The 3,105-nt window shown below is 46.6% G+C and overlaps 1 protein-coding gene across 1 annotated transcript in view; it reads right to left on the bottom strand.

Annotated features, from left to right (window-relative positions):
• The window catches only part of EFCC1 (EF-hand and coiled-coil domain containing 1), a 96,486-nt gene that overhangs the window by 20,169 nt on the left and 73,212 nt on the right, over positions 1–3,105 (bottom strand). The window contains exons 3-4 of the mRNA XM_042782285.1: positions 1,006–1,166; positions 831–836 (exon numbers count right to left, since the gene is read on the bottom strand). Coding sequence (XP_042638219.1) covers positions 831–836; positions 1,006–1,166 — 167 coding nt within the window. The remainder of the gene's footprint in view (positions 1–830; positions 837–1,005; positions 1,167–3,105) is intronic.

The raw sequence follows: 3,105 nt of genomic DNA, 5'->3' as shown, positions 1-3,105 counted from the left end.
TTGAGTCAGACCCGACTCATAGCGACCCCTCCTTGGGTTTCCGAGGCGGTATCACTACAGAAGTAGATTGCCCCCCCTTCCTTCTGAGGAGTGGCTGGTTGGTTTGAACCGCCAGCCTTCTGGTTAGCAGTCAAATGCCTTAGGCACTATGCCACTAGAGCTCTTCTTAGTATATGAAAACATTCAAAATGGCTGCACCCTCAGTCACTTTAAATATCTAAAATGGCTGCTGCATGTAAACAATCAAAATGGCTGCACCCTCCGGACAGCTGAAAGTCCACAGCTCAGGTGATCTCTTTCCTTGCTGTTTCCCTTCCTAGTTATAGGCCACCAGTATAGTCATCCCTGCAGCCCTTGGTCACCAGGCTGATCTTTAGGTCAATTGTCAGGTCCCAACACCATTTGGAAATATTCAGGGTGTTGGTCCTGTCAGAGTAGCTGACAGTCCGCAGCTCCAACTGTCTCTGTACTCAGTGTTCTCATTCAGGTTTTTCCACTAGTTGGTGCCTAATCCACTTCTATATAGTTCCTTTCAAAGCTCAAGCCTCCAGGATTATCTTCTGTATCTCTGTCAATTGGTTCTCTTTTCTTTGTTGAAGAGGGTCTGTTTCACTTGTCTGTCTATTCCTCCATCTTATTGGAAGTCCTCCTCTGTGGTGTTAAGGGATCATCATCCAGCCCCTGTTTAAACCCTTTTGATGTCAGGGACTTTCCTCTTCCCCAGCTCCCTGGGCAGCCAACTCATCATCCCTGCTTAGAACTGACAGGGACTTAACTGGAACTGGTCTCCCTGACATTTTCAGTTGGGGTGCCCCACCCTCCCCACTGACCAACTGCTGTCAGAAAGGAGCACCAATGTGCTCAGAGCAGCCTAAGAAGATAGTGGAGGAGGGTTCTAATGGAAGTTGGATAGTTGCATTAGGGAAGACAGGCCTCTGGGAGCAGGTTGGGGCCACATCTGATTGACTATAAGCCGGGTGGTAAGCCTGGGTGTGAGAGACCAACCTTCAACCAGGTGTCTGCTTCCAGAACTGCTACTTGACTGCCAGGCTGCTCCCTCAGGAGGGCAGCTTGGATCTCTGGCCATACTGTCCTCAGGTTCACAACTGTTGACTTCTGGCTCTGGGCTGGCTTGTGGTGAGACTGGGAGCTGTGTGCCCTCTGACCTGTGGACAGGGAGAGAGATATGGGTACTGAGAAGGAAGAGGGACCTTGGCTAACTCACTGAAGGAGAGTGTGGGGATGTGACCACACTCTTCCACTCTTTACTCTGCACAGGTAAGTTGACTATGAGGCCCTCAAAGATGACACACAGATTGACCCTATTAGGGAACTCCCCAATGCCCAGCCATTTGCAGTCCTATCAGAGTCACCTTTCCATGACCCAGTGGGAAGTACCAGATACTCATGAGCCCAGCCTCCTTTGCAGGTAGGGCAGGGACATGGAGCCCAATTTTAGCTAATGAAACTCAAGATGAAACCTTCTGAGGAGCCTCCTGGACAAAATTTCATTCCTTATAAAAAGGGGCCCAAGAAAAGAAATGCCCCTTCTTCCTGTCTTTGGACATTATCATGTGAGAATGTGATGTTTGGAGCTTCAACAGCCATCCTGTGACTGTGAGGAGATGACCAACAGAACTGCAGAGCAGTCAAACAAGAGCTCTGACATCTTTCAGCTGCTAAGTTGATCAGCCCTGGAGCCACCCATCTCTGGGCTTCTTTTTTGTTTTTTAAAATTTGCTTTTATTGTGGTGAAAACATACACACCAAGACATTCACCAATACAACAATTTCCACATTTACAGCTCAGGGACATTGATGACATTTTTCATGTTGTGGCATCATTACTGTTATCCTTCTCCAAAATATTCCACCACCATTAGAATAAATTCAATGCCCTGCAAACACAAACTTTCCCTTTCACTTTCCCTCCTACCCACTGGTGACTACTAATAACCTTTGGTACATATGCATACATTTTTATCTATCTAGCAATTTTCCCTCCACTTCCCTCCTATGATAGTTGAAGTTGTGTGTCAACTTGGCTGGACCATGATTCTGAGTGGTTTAAGCACTTGTGATGTGGGTTATTCTCATGATGAGATCACATGTATATGTTTTGAGCAGCCAATCCATTGAAAGGGAGTTTCTCCAGGGGGGTGGCCTGCTTCCAATATATTTATGGACATCCTGGGAAAATGAGGCACTCTTCTGTGGGTCTGGATCCTGTTGTGCTGACTACAACTGTCCATGAGCGAACTATCCACTATTCAGCCTGGTGATCCTGGATTCATCATTCATCAGAGTCAATAGCCAGTATGTTGTTGTTATTGTTAGGTGCCATCGAGTTGCTTCCGACTCATAGCAACCCTATGCACAGCAGAATGAAACACTGCCTGATCTCGCACCAGCTCCATGATCCTTGCTATACTTGAGCCCATTGTCGCAGTCACCGTGTCAATACATCTCATCGAAGGTCTTCCCCTCTTTCTTCGACCCTCCATCTTACCAAGCATGATGTCCTTCTCCAGGGAATGGTCCCCTCTGACAACATGACCAAAGTAGGTGAGACGAAGTCTGGCCATCCTCACTTCCAAGGAACATCTCAGCTGCACTTCCTCCAGGACAGATCTGTTAGATCTTTTGGCAGTCCATAGGACTTTGAGCATTCTTCACCAGCCCCACAACTCAAAAGCATCAACTCTTCTTCGGTCTTCCTTATTCATTGTCCAGCTCTCATATGCATATGAGGTGATTGGAAATATCATGGGCTGTGTCAAGTGCACCTTAATCCTCAAGGAGACATGCTTGCTCCTCAGCACTTGAAAGAATTCCTTCGGAGCTGACCTACACAGTGCTACACATTGTCTAATGTCCTGACTGCTGCTTCCATCGGCCTCCATTGTAGAACCAAGTGAAGTGAATTCTTTCACAACCTCAATCTTTTCTCCATTTATCATGATGCTGCTTATTGTTGTGAGGATTTTTGTCTTCTTTATATTGAGATGTAATCCATACTGCAGACTGTGTTCCTCAATCTTCATCAGTAAGTGCCTCAAGTCATCCTCACTTTCAGCAAACAAAGTTGTATCATCAGCATATCTC

This window comes from Orycteropus afer, unplaced genomic scaffold, assembly GCF_000298275.1.
Source record: "Orycteropus afer afer isolate SDZICR_OR568_19922 unplaced genomic scaffold, OryAfe1.0 scaffold00283, whole genome shotgun sequence".
Lineage (NCBI taxonomy): Eukaryota > Metazoa > Chordata > Mammalia > Tubulidentata > Orycteropodidae > Orycteropus > Orycteropus afer.
Note: the sequence above shows the minus strand (reverse complement) of the source record. Positions and strands in the feature narration are given on the sequence as shown.